We start from the raw sequence: 15,868 nt of genomic DNA, 5'->3' as shown, positions 1-15,868 counted from the left end.
ACCCTTCGGGTAGATCAAAGAAATTTCTTTTCCATCCCAGTTCCCGTAAATTCCATAAAAATCCACGCCGGCTGGTTTAATTACAAGGAATAATGTTCTCGGTGCTCCCGGCGCCCGCTTTCGGTTCGCCGACGGTCGAGCGACCCGTTTGGCTGGGGGTCCGGCCGGTCGAGTCCCCGGGCAGGGTCGGGCACGCGAAATTGCCGGATCCGTAGAAATCGAACGAAACTCGTCGGCAGATAATGACGATCGCCGGAACGGGGACAGCTGCTCGAGAGAGAGAGAGAGAGAGAGAGAGAGAGAGATCTGGCAAAACATTTGTCCCGATACAAATTCCAGGCGGGAGATAGCGGGCTGCACTCTTGACCCGAATAGAAAAAAAAAAAGAGAAGAAGCGAGAAAAAAGGCTGGAGCGAGAGGGAAAGACGGAAGAGAGACAGAGAGAAAGAAAGATAGAGTGACGGAAGAAACCGGAGAATTCTCTCGCAGCCTCTGTCGTCGTTTCTTCTAGCAGAGTAATTGTGGTATTTGTACGGACTAGTTCGGCCGTGAACGGAGCTCCGGTGTCCCACGTTCCGTAGGTGCGGCTTTATTTCATTGTACCCGGTGAAAAGTTATGGCGAAGCGGGTCTTATAGTCTCGAGGGGATCGTACGGGATACGCGACGGTGCTGTCGCGTCGTCGACGTCGTCGTCGTCTGGATACGCGAGGGAACTCGTAGAAAGAGAAAAAAATACAACGTCCCCGTGCTGGGCAATAAATCTTTGAATAATTGTTGAACGACCACGGAGCACTTCCCGGCAGGAATTAAAACCGCCGGATCGAGGGTGAACGAGAAGCCGCTAGTTTTACGACGGGCGCGGACGACCTCGCTCGTAGAAACCGAACAAGCCGGAGACGCGGGCCGGATTTTCTTAATCGTTGTACGTCGAGAAATCAGAGAGCATGGTGAGTCAGAAATTCTTGCTTCTTGTTCTGGTTAAACCGCGCCGACTCCGTTCACGAAGTATCGAAAGTTTCGCGGCAGTAATTACGCCGATTAAATCGCGAGTCGCCGATTCCTCCGTGTCGCGGTCCCGCCGCGATTTATTCGGATAGAAAATGAAAGTCTGCCGTCGAGCTAGCTCGGTTAAATTGCGCGCAATTCGTGGACGTGTTCTTCGAGCTCACGGGCATGGTTCTTCCCGCCCTCGAAATCGCCGAGAACCGCAGTCCGGGAATACCGAAAACGATTCCTTCCGTCCCCGTTCGCCACGTCCCCGGTTAATTTCGTCTCGTTCACAAAAGGATCGCAGGAGGACGGCCGCTCCAGAAATGGGATTTCAAGTTCATCGTTTTTGCCTGAGCTGGTGGCTTCTGCTCGTCGCGCTGACGTGTCTCTCCCAGGGACGCTCGATCCCCGAGAAACGCTCCGCCGTCGTGCCGTACGAGAACACGTTCGAGGACGCCGACCAAAAAATCAGATATACCGACGGCGCTGGGATTAGCGCGACTTTCAACGGACGCGTAGCTAGGTCCAGTCCACAGACCAAGACCTCGGTCAGGACTTCGGTCAGGATCACGACCACGACCACAGCGGATATTCAACCCCTGCTAAACGAGATTTGGATTTGGCCCGATCAGCCGACCTCCACCACCACCACGGAGGAATCAATTCTCTACAAACAGTTCATAAATCTACCCCTGAGGTGTCCGGATGGCTTCTATCGAGTTTCCCAAGAATGTCGCGAGCTTCTGAAATAAAGTTAAATATCGTTACGCTTGCACACTGTCAATCCTTATGTCAACCAACATAATCGTCGACGTTGTTCTGCAACTGGGATACACCCCTATGATCTTTTCCTGTATTGCTATTTATATATATATTGTAATTGCATAAACGTTAATTTCTATTTATTCTATATTTACTAGCGCAATAAAATATTGTTTACATTAATCGTCTGTAGAATGTCTAGTCCCTGTATTTTTAGCTCCTACCAGGGTGCACGCCGGTTAATTTGATCTCTGATTTACAGATTTTTCTGATAACGAAATAAATATCGACGGGAAACGCGGCGAATAAACTACGGTCTAGCCGGATATTGAATTATTTCGCCGGGAATGCAAAATATTTTCAGGGGAATGATAACCGGGTGCCGGGTCATTGACGTATCTGTTAACTCCTTGCGCTATGGCAACCAGTTGGATTCTTGATGAATATTTTACGCATAATCTATTAACATTTTGCCAACTGGTAACCCAGAAACATATATAGGTAGTTTATAAATCGGCTTTTCAAATAGATAGAAAATAGACAGATATATCGTTTTATTAAATTCTCTTATTTTGATGATATTTATATAACTATCGTTCATTAAATATCGTTTAATACTAGTGCCATGCAAATTTAATAATGTCGGCGTATCTATTTACCCTAATAAAAGAAAGCGAATACTGGAGAAAGTGCAAATATTAATTATTTATTTCTTCTGAATCGAAAGAAAATTTCAGTCGTCTGTTATCAAAATCTAGTAAATGAATATATATATTAATAATAATAATATTATATATATCTTAAATTATGATAAATAATATTAGCAAACTTTAAATAATAAAACAAACTTTATTAATATATAAGATAAGTGAAGAAAATGGTTGATACAGAGAAACGTGCTTGTAGCGAGACGCGAAGACAAAAGCGTGTGTAGTAGACGGTGTCGTTGCGCATGCTCGCTAGAGAACGAGGCGCGAGGCGAGCCGCAGATGTCGGGACAGCCATGAAGCGCATCAGGGCGCGCATATACAAATGGGGCCCGTCCCATATATATATAATAAAAATTATATATATATATATTATTATACGATGAATATATATGATAACAATAATAATAAATAAATAAATGAAGACATACAGGAAAGAAGAAATGTCTCGTTCGATCGAAGTAAAAATCGAGGCCGAAGATCAGCTGATCGAGGTAGCTGCGAGAGGTTAAAACGATGGCGCGAGGGGTTAAAAGAGTATCCCTTCTGGCAACGATGCCTGCGAATTTCGATAATATTTCGGTAATTCGAGCGGTCGGATGAGAAAGATCCCCGGCGGTGGGTGGGATGACGGGTTGGACGGGGTTGGGTAACATAATCTCGCGTAACTTCTCCGCGCGGTATCCGTGGAGGTGGTGGAGAGCGGCGGAAAGTTGAAGAACGTGGCAGCAAATAAAACGCGGGGGGAAGAGTTATCGAGGCAAAGGCTCCGCGGGGGCGGTTAAGTTTACGAGGACGCGATGAATCTTGCGTCAAATGAAATGTGAAAAACTTATCGAATAAAGGCGCCGTGTAATTTTACGAGGGCCGACGAATCTTCCGTCAAATGAAATGTGAAATAATCGCTCGAATGGAAGCGGCCGCGGCGGCGGCGTCGGCGGGCGCAAAACCGAGCCTGCACTCTCCTGATTTATTCGCGGCTGGCTAACCGACCGTTAAACAACGCCCAAAGGAAAAACGAAACAAAAAAAAAAGAGAGAGAGGCGCACTCATACGCAGGCGGGTCGCGCGCGCGCGAGCTCCGGCTGCACGCATGCACGCGAAATAAAAAAGCCCGCGACCACCGGGACAAAAAGAGCGGGTTTTAATCGATCGACGCCCGTGTTTAGTTTTCCATCTGGTAAACACGAATCGGCGTTAATTTCCCGTACAAATTGACAGAGCTGCGCGAAATTCCGAGGAAAAATGTTTCGAACATTATATCAGATAGTCCGGTGTTCTGCGCGCAGACCCGCTGAAAACTCGGCCGCGAACCGGCGGCCTCTCCCGCGTTTTCGTTCCTGTTATCCGATGCGTGAAATAAAATATAATCCCCGCGTTCCAACTGTCTGTTTGTCGCATCATTATTTCTGATATGTTGAACGCGGCGTTCCTGAGCTTTCCGGCGCTCCGGATTTACCGTGCGATAGCGGAACCCGCGAGGATGGCCGACCGCCTTTGTTTCGCTAACCTGCGCAAATAACTTTATATCTATCGAATTAAACGTGTTGAACTTTTTGATTAAAACAGGCTAAAAAGAATAGGAAAATTGTTTATTTTGATGCTATATTGTAGCAGATTAAATTCTGTTAATTCTAATACAATGTTAATTCTGTTATTGTTAATTGTAATATAATGTATTTAGGATTGTTTAAGTAATACCGTGCAACCACTATCGTAACTCGTATATGCTCCTTTCACCTGCTGTTGACTGAAGAGCTTCTGCAAGTAAATAATAACAATTATTAATGTTAAATATGAAGTTAATTTTGCCCAAAGCAAAGCGAATGCCTGGCAAACCCACTGTAATCGACTTCACTACTCTACAATAGAAACTGCTCCATTTAAACGTAACATCTTCTACGAAGAGAGTAGACTTCTTTTCACCTGGCAGAAATCTCGCAAAGATCTTCGAAAGTGGCACAAGCAACGCAGTGTCAAAATAATTTCTGTCAAAAAGTTACAACAACACTTCGCCTATCTATCTCTATCGATATCTGTTCCATCGTATCATCCGACGCATAATTACCTGCGACGAAAGGAACGCGCTCTATTTTGCCTGGTGCTAAAGAGGACAAAGTAGTTTGGGTCCACGGTTGGTCAGACATTGCTGAATCAAGATTTATCTGGCGACGGCTAATCATTCGCGCTAAACGGACGCCACGGGGTTAACCGGCCGAATGGGAATGATGGTCGATCGGTCGGAGGGCCATACCGAACGTGCTCCTCGCTCGTCGCAGATTCCCCTCGTGCGGAAGGATGCTACGGAATCGTTCCCGCGGCGATCCCCGGGCGTTCATGGCCACCGCATTCGAAGCGGAGAGGAAGCGGTGGCATCGTAGGAACCGGTGGTAACGCAATACCAGCCGGGGCCGGCATTATGAAGTCAACGTTCGAGGTGTGTACGTGGCCGTCTGCGCGTGTAACTCGGCAAAGAATGCGACCACGAAAGCGAAACGCGGCCAGCCTCGGCACGACTCCGCTGCTCTCTCTCTCTCTCGCTCTCTCTCTTTGCTCCTCTCCGCTCCACTCTGCTTGGCTCGGCGCTGCTCCCGGCGTATAGAACTGCGGAGCAGACAAATGTCGATGGCGAGCAACAAGTGTCGAGGGTGCCGGTCTTTACTTCTGACAATGAGTACAAAATCTGGCTGACTCGAATACGGGGTGAGCAAGCAGCCCCGAGTGTGCCGGGGACTCGTCACAAAGCCCCGGCTACATTCACAATTAGCGATCACGCGAATTCGGCCCTCCTTTTCATTCACCGTCGGCCGGGCCGGCCGAGCACACGCTCCGCGTACGCGTCGCATTATGCCGCGGACACCAGCCTTATGCCGAGCTGTGAAACGTATTTTACTCGACTCGTCCATCTCGATTCCTGTCCTCGAAGGTGTTACGGCGATTAAATCATTTTTTATAAATAATTTTAATCACTGTGGCGATTGCTATGACTTTTGTTTATCGATTAACTTTATATTTATTGAATGGGGTATACTAATTTGGTTTTTCTTTTATAAAAGAAATTATAAAAATCGCTTCATTGTAATCGACTTTACTACGTTATGCTATGTATGTATAGTATCTGGAATTTGTAAATAAAATATAGACCATTTATTTATTTATGAGTATTGCTTTGTTGATTTTAATCTTTAAATGAATCATACAAGTCTCCGGCGAATTTTGTTCCAGTTCTAGGTAGTTGATATTTTTTAACTTACGACTTATGCTAATTAATTGTAAATTCTTCAATTGTGTTTTACTTCGTTCCATCAACTATTCTCTGAAATTTCTTGAAGAAATTTTAATTCAATACAAAATTCTTTTCGAACTTAAAAATTTTAATCTTCCATTTTTTGAATTCTTAATTTTACTAATACGAATTCTGTTGGATTTATAACATCTAATAATGTTCTGTTGGATTTACATTCAGTATCCCCAAGACCTTAGTCATCCATTTATCGAATTCTTAATTTTACTGATACTGCGAAGCTGGTTTATGTAATTTATTTAACTAATTATTATTTAACATGATGTTACCTCTGAAATTGATCAACCTCCACAAGTTAAAATTCGAAGTGCTACACTAAGTTTCAATAGTTAAGATCGCCGCATCAGATATTATTTTTAATAATCTCCGTAACAACAATCAAAAGTCTCTTCTCGATATGTTAAAATATTTTATCACACCCGGTTAACAATAAACACACAACGTTCGAATGTCCATTTCGTTATCTAAAAATTATTAGAACAATTAACAGCCTTTCTTAAAAAATGATTGGATAAATTACATTATTACAACTGCTACAACGAAATTTGTACGAGATTTAAACAAATCTTTTCACTGTTCCCAGGCAATCCACGTCAGTTAATTTTACCGATCGATACGTTTAATATTAAATAATTAAATCCGAATCATTTAAAAAATGGTTACATTCGCGTGGTCTGATCAATGGCGAGCCGTTACTACTGAACGTTTCAACTCCGTTCTCGCAGGGGATAAATGTCGGCGCATCGCGCTTATTAGAAGCAATTAGGCGTTGTAAAACGAACGGTAATTACAGACGGACCGCGTCTGAATAACGGAGAACTTACGCCATTGGTACGTTCAAGTTGCCGGTGTACACACGGTATACATACAGTCAGTCCCATAAGTATTCGTACCCTCGTTGCTTATAAGAGAAATCTGTTGAAATCAAGGGATGCATGTAAAATTTTGTAATAAACTATTTGTTATCTTATTTAATAATTTGATATAAATAAACTTTATACTTGTGTTCATTCGTAATAAAGAGTTTATTGCAAAATCTTACATGCGTCCCTTGATTTCAACAAATCTCTCTCATAAGCGATGAGGGTACGAATACTTATGGGACTGACTGTATACTCGTGTGAAAGCACGCCCCGGCGTTGGCACGAATAAAAGCCGCGCATCCCGTGCGACCTAAAATTGTATCCTGCCGCGCAAGGATCGGCAAATAAAACTGCAGGAATTCGCGGTCGTTATATTCGTTAGTTTTCGGCCGTGGGCAGTAAAAAAAATGCGAGGAGACGTGGATTTTTTTTGGGGGATGGCGCGCGGGGCCGGGGGGCGAGGGGAGCGAGCGGAACAATTTGTTAGCGGGCGGTGTGATCGGTGACCACCGTGGCAATCGTCGCGTTAACATTTACGGCCGCGATCGTGTAACCGCGCGGCTTTAATTCGTGGCCGTGTGTCGCGGCCGGCCGTGTCACGCGAAACAATCATGAATCAAACGAGCGCAAACTCCATCGTAATTGATAATTGGCCGGGCCCGCGTGGAATTTACTTAATAAGCGATCGGCGCCGATAAGGCTCACGGCCCATTTGTCGCCGTTCGAGGGCTCGCCGTCGTCGGGCAAAACGTTGCCAACGCCAGCCGGAGGGGGAGAGAGAGCTTTCAGATGTTATCAGATGTTATCGGACGGCGATAAAATTAACGGGGTGGGGGGCCGCGCGGTGTTCCGGGCAAACTTGAATTTGCTTATCCAATAAACGCGATCGGGCCGCGATGTCGCGTCCCGATGAAAATCATTCTTCCATCTCGCTCTTCCTACGGCGTCCCATTAATAGAACGACGCGGGCCGGAGAGCTCCCCGATTGCGCGGGCGGAGGGGGGCGCGAGCAAAAAACACCGCCGCCCGGTAAATAATCCGTTTTTGTTTGAAATTTTTCACTCGACCCCCCGAGCTCCGCAAATTTACCGGAACGAAAATATTCTGTTCCACGCGGTTCCCGATCATTTCCCATAGAAATATTTTCTCGGGGGCGGCGGCGCATTGTTGAAATAAATTTCATCGGTCGTGTTTTTTCTGTTTTTTTTTTTTTCTTTTTTTCGTTTTTCACTCCCCCTCCGGCAGTTTTATCTATCCACGGACCGGGATCGATGTCGGTGAATTATTTACGCGAGCCACGTACCGTTTACTTTCGCGAATCACCCTCTAATCGATTAATTGAGGGGCAACCGACCGAGCGGCTTCTCTCAATTAGGCGTGGGCGCGTTTTGAAATTTTGTTTTGCCCGGTATTCTGACCGTTCCCCGGTGTCGTCGGCCGATGGATTTTCTAGGGGTTTTCGGATCGTTGAACTCTCGCCGGCAACTCGGCCGCATCCGGACTTCGTCAATGAAATTCCGTCGATGTTACGCGACGCGGTGCTCTTCTGTTCCCCTCGAATGTAAACGTATCCCGAGAATATTTGTGTTTCGTTCGATTCTCGGCGCGTCGAAATCGCGGCTACGAATAAAAGTTTAATTTTGCAAATGCCGCCGGCGGGGGATGAGTGGGGTGTAGCAGTCTTCGAACGGTAAGTCGGACTCCTCCCGAATCTCTTTTCTTCGGACAGTAAATTTCGTCGTCCGGCGCGCACCGAAGCGAATTTAACGCGCATATTAAAGCCGGCAGAGAACGCTAAAATTTTTATTTCTTCGCGAATATAGTCCGGTGATCCGAGAAAGTTTCACGGGGTCCACGTGACTCTTCGGGGCTAAAATGTCTGCCCGTTTCCAATACGGGAGCCCGTGACTAAGCTCGACGAGCGACGCTTCCTCTGTTCGCCGTGGTGCTCCCATAAGCCGGCCGGATAATTAACTATCCTGCGAGCGATGCGATTCGCATTATTAACGTCGCCGTGAACAAAGGCCCGATGATTAGCGCGACACGACGCGCGGACCGCCCCCGCTTGAAAACGAGCCAAAAATTGGCCGGCGACGGCGCCGGCGAAACACGTAAAAATTCCGGCCGCGTAACTTCATCTGCATTACTAATGTATCCTCTCGCTGTCGACAGAAAACCGCCGACGGGAACAAGCGTCGCGACGCCCCGCAGCCTCGTCGGCCCCGTTGTTGCTTCGTCGTACACAAATTTCGAAGTTCGAAACTCCATTTTCGACGCAGCGTCGCCGGGATCTTCTTGCGGCGACGCGAATTAGATTCGTTGAAGAGTTTCGTTCTCCGTCTGACCGTACGACGAGAGAAAGAAACAGAATTTCGAAACCATTTTCATTTATTTATGAATTCGCTTCTGGCGTTGAGGATCTCTTTGTGATAATAAGAAATAGAAATGAGATGATGGAAAGACGCTGGTTATTTACTGCTTCGTGTTTGTCGGAGTGTTCAGCGAAATGCACGGAACATGTGGGTGAGGAAAAGTATTCCTTTACCTGCTGTTTATTGCACCTCGTCACCGTTGACACTTACTATTAGGGTGTCCCATAAGTTTCTTCCCTTTTCTTAATGCGAAATCAATAAACGATATTTGTTGTTTAAAGTGGATTTATTACGTTATATATGAACCGTTCTGTTCCATAACCTTCTTCCATTTCTCAGGAAGCCTCGTTATGCCCTCTTTCCAAAATTGTTGAAGCTTATTTGCAAAATATTCATCTAGGTGCGTTTTTATTTCGCTTATGGATTTGAAAGATTTACCATGGAGAGAATTTTTTAAGGAGAGGGACAAGTGATAATCGAATGGAGCAAGGTCTGGGGAGCTAAGAGGATGAGGTAGAACGTTCCAAAAAAACTGTAATAATTTTTGCCTTGCGGCCAACGCAACGTCTTGCGTTGTCACGATGGAAAACGACGCCTCGTCGGTTCGTCAATTCTTAGCGTTTTTCTGCTACGGCGGCTTTTTAATTGATCCAGTTGATTGCAATATTTGTCAGCATTGATCGTATCACCTTGAGGAAGGATCTCGTAGTACACTGCACCTTTCCAGTCCCACTAAATGCACAAAAGAACCTTCTTCGGACGAAGTCCAGGCTTCGCAACAGTTGAAGGTCTATTTTCCTTAGACCAAGTGCGCTTTCGATGCACATTTTGGTATAAAATCCAAGTCTCGTTTCCAATGACAAGCCTCTTTAAGAAAGAATCCCTTTCATGTCGCTGGAAAAGCAAATCGCACGTAGAGACGCGGTTCATGAAGCCGGTCTCCGTCAATAGGTGTGGAACGCAAACATCATATCGATTCGCATATCCCATCTTGATTAAATGCTTATGTACCGTTGTCTTGGGAATATTAGTGGCATCCCCTATCTCACGCACACTATATCGCGGATTTTCAATGAGCACAGTCTTGATAATGTCCTTATCCGTCGTTGCTGGGCGGCCGTTGCAGTCTTCACCTTTCAACTCGAAATTTCCAGCTCTAAAGTTTTTAAACCAATCGCGGACGGTCCTAATAGTCGTAGTACCACTCCCGTAAACGGTGCAAATCTCGTCTGCAGTGTCCTTTATACCATTAACTTTTTTAAAGCAATGAAGCATAACATGTAAATTCTTCTTTCGGCTCTCCATATTGAACGGTGCAGAAAATATTTTAAAAGAGACTTTGTCACCAACGAAACGTACTTTGAAAGAGCTCTGGGACGACTGAAACCGATGCCATAAAACGCCTAAGAGATAAGCCTGCATATTTATATAAATACAGCCAGACAGAGTCACTCATAGAGTAGCGCGGAAGAAACTTATGGGACAGCTTAATATAAAGGGCCTACGTGGGAGCGAGTCAGTCAATCCAGGCCAGCCTACCGAGCTAGTAACATCTCCTGCAGATTAACAATTTTCTAGCATTCATTGTTTCAATATAGTCATAAAGTACAATATTGTGTAATGTGTAAATAGTAACAAGTTACATCTGATAGACGTGTATCTTATTGTGTTGGAGTTTGAATAAACTTGTAATATATAAAGTATTATTTGATCATGCCAACCTCGTAATTCCAACAGTGTTCATTTTAAAGTACAAGGAAGAGGACGATCGACGGTTGCATAGTGCCCGTTGCTGAAAAGGTGGCACAATTTCTGTCGACCGGCAAAGGGGTATTCATGTTCGCTCCGCCTGTTTACACTTAGTATCTGATTGTCTATGATAAACCTACTTCAATTGGTAAACAAGTAGACTAATAAACTAATTGACGCGAGGGCTGAGGAGGGTGGGTCGCTTGCTTCGCCTAACCACGTCTCTTGTTCAGCGTGTAACTCTTAGCCAATGATGATCAAAAGTCTGAAACGAAAATAGAGTAGAAGGGGATAGGAGAACATGGGAGAGCGAGAGGGTGGCAGGAGGAGAGAGGAGGTGTTGTTTGCAATCGGTATGGCTCGAGTCCCTCGTTTCCTTGAAAATGGGAACTAATGGGAAGGGATCATGCAGGCGCAGAATGGGGCCGAAGATTGATTCAGGAGAGCAGAAACGGTAACTATAAGAGTCGTGTTAAGAAGTATATATGAAGCATGTGTATGATCTAATATATATAATATATGATATGATACGTATGATTGATTTAGGAGTGCAGAAGTAATAACTATAATAGTCGCAACTATAACAGTCGTGTTAAGAAGCATATATGAAACATGTATATGATATAATATCTGTGATCGAATATATATAATATAATAACTATAATAGTCGTGTTAATATAACTATAATAGTCATATAATATAATATTCTATTCGGATCATTAAAGTATTAATTAGAAGTAATAAGAATATATTTTATTATGAATATATGAGAGGAATAAATATAATATTTATTTGTAAGTTTATTATGATAGTAATATATATATGACATCAAAAAATATAATATATAAGAGAAATACTTTTTGGAAAAAATAATGTTCTTCTAGCAAGCTTTAAGAAATTCATTTCGCGAGTTTGCGTTATGAAATACTTATGTCGACCGGACAGCACAATGCACAAGTCATAAAAAAGGGTTATACCTTTTTAAAAATACCTCCTTTTTTAAAATACCTCCAGATCCATGCAGATATACAGAAGAAGATGAAGGTCACGTCTACACTCCTAGCCTGGCAGATGAACTGTAAACGTAAGATACTATTATATAACTTCCCAAATATTAAATACCCTAGACACCTTAATAAAATAAATAACATAAAAATAAAATAAATACAAAAAATGAAATAAACATTTGTTGATACTAATATTATGAAAATATAAACATATTAGTAACTCTACTTACCCTATGATAACAAGAGGCAAGTAATACAAAGACTACTTTCTCAAAGTTTCATTTAACATTTCTGTAAGGAAAAGAGAATATAATATAATAACATAATAATTCGTAGGCGAAGATCACAGCCGCCGTCAAGGAAATTTTTACGGTCGGAAAAGTGTTAAGATCGTCGACGAATAGGATGGCACCGAATTTAGGAACTGCAGAGAGAAAAATATAAGCTCGAGTTCCCATTGCAAGGGAGGAATCGAGACATTGTTATTAGAAAAGTGTAACGCATTACGAAGGACGCGGACGTCGTTGTAATTGCGCCAGACGTCACGATTGTCGATATTTCGTGATATATTGCCGGGCGAGATAGCCGCCCGGAGAAAATGTAGGTCCGTATCGTTCGCAGCAGCCAGAAACAGATGACAGGATATTGCCTTTACGGCAATAATCCATTGTCGTTACTTCGTTACTAGAGCCACGGGGCCGGCCGTTATTGCCCGACCGGGACAAGAATCCTCTCGCTTTTACATTTCATTGGACACCCGTTGATCCGCCACATTTATTTCGAGAGTCGACCCTTAACCCCTTCGCCCGCCCGAGACCGGGCCGGGCCCGACGCCGCGTTTCGCCGTTATCCGGTTCCCGCGGCAACTAAATAAGCAATTGCAATAATTCGGCTAATCCGTCGTTTGATTTATGCTCGAGAGCTAATTAAACAATTGCTCGAAATGCTACGGGAGATGTTCCGGCAGGCACGCCGCCCGATCTGAATGGAATCGGTGTGCCGGAGTGCCGCCGGCGATAAAATATTGTAGGAATTATTTTCAGGGTAGATTCCACGAGACTCCGTGGCAATATAAAACAAGAAATAAGCGACCTCGATTAACAATAACAGTAATAGTTTGGTATTAATAACCCACAACTTCCCACGACTTAGAACAAGAATAATAACAACAACGACAACGGAACGACTTCCACATCAACAACTTCAACAACTACAACAACAACAACGACTTCCCAACGTGACGGTTCTCCTTCGACTGAGACGATCTTTAGTAGCCATTTTTCAAATTCTCCTATACAAGATAGAAGAAAAATTCCCCAAATCATACTACCCACTTCTCAAATCTTATATGGAAAATAGAACATTTTTGTCAAAAATCAAGATAAAATATCAGACATAGAAGTTTATGTCTAGGTCAACGAGGCTCGGTTTTTGGATAACCGTCGCTGTAGATTAGCGATGATGTTGTAGAGATTATTATTTAAGAAGCCCACGAGACTCCGTGGTAACACGGAACAACGCAAACGACGTAGGATAACGGTAACAGCAATGGTTTATTAAGAATATTGCGCAGCAACTTCCTACGACTTATCACAACGAATGAATAAAATAAGAATGCTGAAAACTACGGTAATAATAATGACAAAAGTTAACATTAGTAGCGACAATGATAACAATTATGACACGCATAGATTTGCTTGGTGACGGTTCTCCTTTTTCCTCGTCTCTTCAACCCTTCCCTTTTTCATCGGTATCTTACCATTCTCTCTCTCTCTCTCTCATTTAGTCTCATTCTCTCTCTTTCTTTCCTTATTTCTCTTTCGCTCACCGACACTCTATCTTTCGGTCACACAGGGCGTCGAGGAATCTAAGCAATAATCCCAGGTGAACTGTATCTAAAATAGAAATATATATTATATATTATGTTATAATAGTATATAAATGTAAAATACATTGAATGCAGTGATTTATTCAGTATTTTGCGTCGCTCGCTCTCAACCATTCTGCCTTCCGCTCTCGGAAAAAGCTTGCACGACCTAAAAATTTAATACCATGACACCGACATTTTAGAAAACGTTTCCAAGTATATTCAATGAATTATCGATTTCATTCTTCTCGTGACCGTATCAGCTATTTCGAAAAGGAAATACGGCATATTTCGGCCCTGTGAAAACGGATGGTTTAAAGCCCGGCCGCGTTGACCGTTCATTCAAGCAGTTCCGGTTATTTAAGTACAAGAGTGCATAAACAAATTAAAAACGAGGGGTGCTCGAAACCGGCCCCGGGAACCAGGATGGAAATTCTTCCGGGCGAATTCGGTCGGTCCATCCATTAGCGAAAATATCACGGTTCTAAATATCCGCGACTCGGTCAATCAATTTTCCCCCGAATACTTCTGCCTGCTCGAATGGATTCACCCTCGACGTTCCCCCTTCGCGCGTCCACCACTGCTCTCCCAATCCCTCTCTCTCTCTCTCACACACACACACTCTCGATTACTCCATATCTCTCGGTTCGACCGGTATCTGACCGGAAAATGCGAAAAAAAAACCGCGGCCGCCGCGCGCTCGCATATACACAAGAAAGGCCAAACTGAAAAACAACGAAAAAAGCGAGAAAAAAAGAATTCGTCGGTTCTGAAAGTTGATTTAAACGTTTGCCCCATGGGGGGAGGGGTTTGGGGACGGTTTGACGGCGCGGCGGAAGAGAGAGCGAGAGAGAAGAGAGAGAGAGAGAGAGAGAAAAAAGCGGAAAAAAATTTCTCCATTCGATTCATCGAACGACTAAATACAAGCAACGGCGACGAGGGGGTGGGGAAGCGTAGGCGGATAGACGGCGCGACACCAGAACGAATTTCGAGGCTGGCCCACCACCCTCGTCCCTCGTCCCTCCCCCTCCCCTCTGTCCACCGCCTGCCCCTCGCTCCGGACGGCTCGTCAAACACCGAATTTTTTATCCTGGCCAATATCTGGTCGCGGTGAGGGTGATTTTTGCATATCCATGAGCCGCGGCGTCGAACAGCATCGATAACCCATAATGATTGGTGGTCCCGGCGGCTGGCAATCGGCATGAATAAAACAAACATAAGTTTCGCAGCCGGATTCAATATACCCGCGCGACCCTCCTCAAAAGTACGAGGAACGAGCTGGAATCGGCACGTAGGTCCTCTCTCTCCACCTCCTCCTCCTCCTCCGCCTCTGTCGCGGCCCCGAAAAGCGAAACTCTTGCTTCCGGTCCGGCCGACTCCGTCGAAAATTGGTCTCCTTTTTTTTTACGAGAGGAATACATTCCCGTGGAAAAACCCATTTTCAGGATTTTTATCGTACGCCCCGGCTCGATGTAACTTTGCCGAACTTCCGCCGCTTTTTGGATAATGGCTTCCAGTCTTCTCGGCTGACTAACGCGCCGGCTGTATTACTGGCGAAGCCTGTGTAGACGGTTATAATCTACGGTGATTTGTTATTAACACTTTACCGACCGGTTACTCGACCGTGAACGTTTTCATATTTTTATAACGTTAGCACGATATTTAATTCAGCTGTTTTATTTATTCTATTGATCGCGGAAGGTGTCCAATATTTTAAAAATTATATAACATTACCTTAGTAATGGATAGAAAATGATTGGTTGCCATGACAACGATAGCTGCGCGATGAAAATTCGATTTATGGGCTACCGGTCGGTAAATTGTTGTGTCCGGAAAAACAACCCCCTTCTATTTTTCGCAGAAGTGACATCGTGGGGGCGACTCGACATAAAATTTGAATGATTAAAATTTACCAATAATCAAAATTTTCAAAATACAATAGTTAGAGAAGCAGAGGAAACTTCGATGCTTTAGAATTGATTTACAGATTCGTAGGCAATTTAAAAATGCTGTGGGGTTGCTGGAAACCCTACGGGGTCGTCCTAGGGTTAACATTAAATCTACCGAGGTCTAAAATGACAAATTCTATTTATTATATTTATATATTTTAATTGTTATATTTTAATTAATAAATTCTTGTAAGAATTACGAGATAGAGTTGATTAAAATTTTTCATTATTCTTATAATAGGTGTGTATCTGAGTAAAGATATATGCGCAATAATTTTTAATGGAAGCAGCGTTATG

General features: G+C 43.9%; 1 protein-coding gene across 2 annotated transcripts; it reads left to right on the top strand.

Annotated features, from left to right (window-relative positions):
- The first annotated feature begins 489 nt into the window (after positions 1-489).
- On the top strand, positions 490-1,936 carry LOC144469876 (uncharacterized). Of its 2 annotated transcripts, none has more exons than XM_078180578.1 (2): positions 490-581; positions 1,288-1,936. In XM_078180578.1, the coding sequence occupies exon 2, from the start codon at positions 1,315-1,317 to the stop codon at positions 1,741-1,743; it is 429 nt and encodes a 142-aa protein (XP_078036704.1). In that variant the 5' UTR covers positions 490-581; positions 1,288-1,314; the 3' UTR covers positions 1,744-1,936. The 2 variants fall into 2 exon arrangements, with proteins under 2 accessions (XP_078036704.1, XP_078036703.1); XM_078180577.1 differs by having other exon boundaries at positions 516-948.
- Positions 1,937-15,868: the final 13,932 nt, after the last annotated feature.

This window comes from Augochlora pura, chromosome 5, assembly GCF_028453695.1.
Source record: "Augochlora pura isolate Apur16 chromosome 5, APUR_v2.2.1, whole genome shotgun sequence".
Lineage (NCBI taxonomy): Eukaryota > Metazoa > Arthropoda > Insecta > Hymenoptera > Halictidae > Augochlora > Augochlora pura.
Note: the sequence above shows the minus strand (reverse complement) of the source record. Positions and strands in the feature narration are given on the sequence as shown.